The 2587-nt window shown below is 41.1% G+C and overlaps 1 protein-coding gene across 1 annotated transcript in view; it reads left to right on the top strand.

Annotated features, from left to right (window-relative positions):
* Window positions 1-2587, top strand: part of LOC101861332 (solute carrier family 23 member 2) — a 17920-nt gene that overhangs the window by 9700 nt on the left and 5633 nt on the right. The window contains exons 9-10 of the mRNA XM_005089847.3: window positions 624-724; window positions 2377-2541. Coding sequence (XP_005089904.1) covers window positions 624-724; window positions 2377-2541 — 266 coding nt within the window. The remainder of the gene's footprint in view (window positions 1-623; window positions 725-2376; window positions 2542-2587) is intronic.

Genomic DNA, 2587 nt, shown 5'->3' with positions numbered 1-2587 from the left:
AGTCAGCACACACACACACACACACACACACACACACACACACACACACACACACACTCATACTCACACACACATACACACATTCACACACACACACATACACACACATACACACACACACACACACACACACACACACACACACACACACACACACACACACTCAAACCCGAACTGAACCCTGCAACACGCATAATAAGACTAGTCTTGTTTGAACCCTTCAATATAATATATATTGTATTGTATACAATTGTGTCACAACGTGGTGGATTCAGAAGCTCGTCAGTTTGGGGACATGTGGAGTTATTGTTATCTTCTAAAAGCTTGTTCATTTGTCTTGTTTTCGGTGAAAAAAGTGTCCGTATATTTTGAATAGAAGTTCAGATATTTGTGATAGAAGGCGGTGGGGGTCAGCTGGTTTCGGAGGTAAAATTAGCGACAAAATGGCCACCAAAGGTTGGTGACTTTCAATGCTTGAGAGTCCTTGGAAACTGAAAATTAACATTTAAGTTTTACCAGTAAAATCTACACAGAAATTTGCAGTTTCTTTGATTTCCTAATTTTGACGAGGGCCTAATTATTTCACCATGATGCCTCACAATCGTCTAATGTCCTTGTCACAGGCAACTTCGGCCCTCTCTCCTTCAACCTGGGCGGGTTCATCGCTTTCTTTGTGGCCACTGTCCTCTCGATCCTGGACTCGATCGGCTCTAAAATCAATCAAGTAAAAAGAAACCGTCTCGTCGTGTGCGACTTCTCGTCCGATCGCTCCATGTAGCGATTGAAGGTTTCATCGCCTACGACAGACTGGGGGTATGACAGGTTCAGAGCATCACCATTGGTCAAAATATCTTGCCAAGAAGTGCTTGTCGACACGCCGTGTGAGGTGTGTGTGTGTGTGTGTGTGTGTGTGTGTGTGTGTGTGTGTGTGTGTGTGTGTGTGTGTGTGTGTTGTTGTTGTTGTTGTTGTTGTTGTGTGTGTGTAAGTAAGTGTTTTACGGAGCTGCATTATAAGGCCATATGAGCTCATGTGCAAAATATAACTTGCTTCTATCTCTCTGTTGTGAACTGCAAGTCGCCAATTGGATTTACCAGTCACGCGCCACTTAACGTCGCGTCGCACATAAGGAGAGACTTTTGTCGCTTCTGTCGCACGCGACTGAAAATTTGGGCGCGACTACACACCTCGTGACTGATCGCGAGCGACTGTCGCACGAAACTAAACGTCGTGTATAGGCTAAATATGTTATGTGTGTATGTATGCGTGTGTATGTTTGTGTTTGTGTTGGTGTGTGTGTGTGTGTGTGTGTGTGTGTGTGTGTGTGTGTGTGTGTGTGTGTGTGTGTGTGTGTGTGTGTGTGTGTGTGTGTGTGTGTGTGCGCGCGTGCCTGAGCGTGTTCATTTTACAAATGCAAGTAATACGTAGACATAATGGCTGGATATATACATATATATATATATATATATATATATATATATATAATATATATATAGGCCTATATATATATGTATATTATATAAGAAAACATCATTAAAATACACACGATTGCACACATGAAAACATAATATAGGCCTATTAATAATCGTAATAATAATAATAATAATAATAATAATAATAATAATAATAATAATAATGATAATAATAACAATAATGATAATAATAATATTAATACTAATAATAATAATAATAATAATAATAATAATAATAATAATAATAATAATAATAATAATAATAATAATAATAATAAAACAGACTTCAACAGAAGTTAAGGACCACCTTGACAGACAGCCCTGATTTTTTTTTTAATCCGAAAAAAGACAGCAAGGAATGTTTCAAAATTGTTTCCTCTGAAAGTGTTAATGGGTTACCAATGCGTACTGCAAAGCTTCCAAAATGGGCAAAATCACCACATGCAGTGCGGAAATCCTCAGGGAAATTTAGCAAAATTTTATGTTTTTTATCGACTTGTGTGCGACACCACGGACATTCCTCAGTTAAAATTTCTGATTCACGTCATAAACTGTATGATGAACGGACGTTTGGTCTCGAACTGTGCTCACTTTGGAGGCAATAAAAAGCCGCCGTTTGCGCAAAATCCAGTATCGCATCAGCACGCCATCAAGACGAAAACTGAGGAACTTTGATCGGGCCAGAGCTATGGCATGGCTGCAGGATGGAGTTGGAGCCCGAGAAGTTTCCAGAAGGCTTGCAGTGTCACACTCTGTCATTGTCCACTTGAGGCAGCGCCATCAAGCCACTAGACCAGTCCAAGAACGCCCACGTGCAGGTCGAGACTACTCAAGAGTGTTTGCAAGTGGTCCTTAACTTATGTTGAAGTTATATATGTGAGAGTATTGTCTGTCTTTGTCGTTCAGGTGGTGAGTCGCCGAGTGTTCCAGTGTGCAGGAATCATCTTCATCTTGTTCGCTGTGCTTGGCAAGGTGGGCGCCGTGTTCATCACCATCCCGTACTCTGTCCTGGGCGGGATTACCTTCATTGTGACGGGCCTGTTTATCGGAGTTATCCTCTCCTTTCTACAGGTGAGGGACTACTCATTTCTCTCTCTCTCTCTCTCCCTCTCTCTCT

Source organism: Aplysia californica, unplaced genomic scaffold (genome assembly GCF_000002075.1).
Source record: "Aplysia californica isolate F4 #8 unplaced genomic scaffold, AplCal3.0 scaffold00009, whole genome shotgun sequence".
In the NCBI taxonomy this organism is placed as follows: domain Eukaryota; kingdom Metazoa; phylum Mollusca; class Gastropoda; order Aplysiida; family Aplysiidae; genus Aplysia; species Aplysia californica.
The sequence above is the reverse complement of the archived record's forward strand: the minus strand, read 5'-3'. Positions and strand labels throughout refer to the sequence as shown.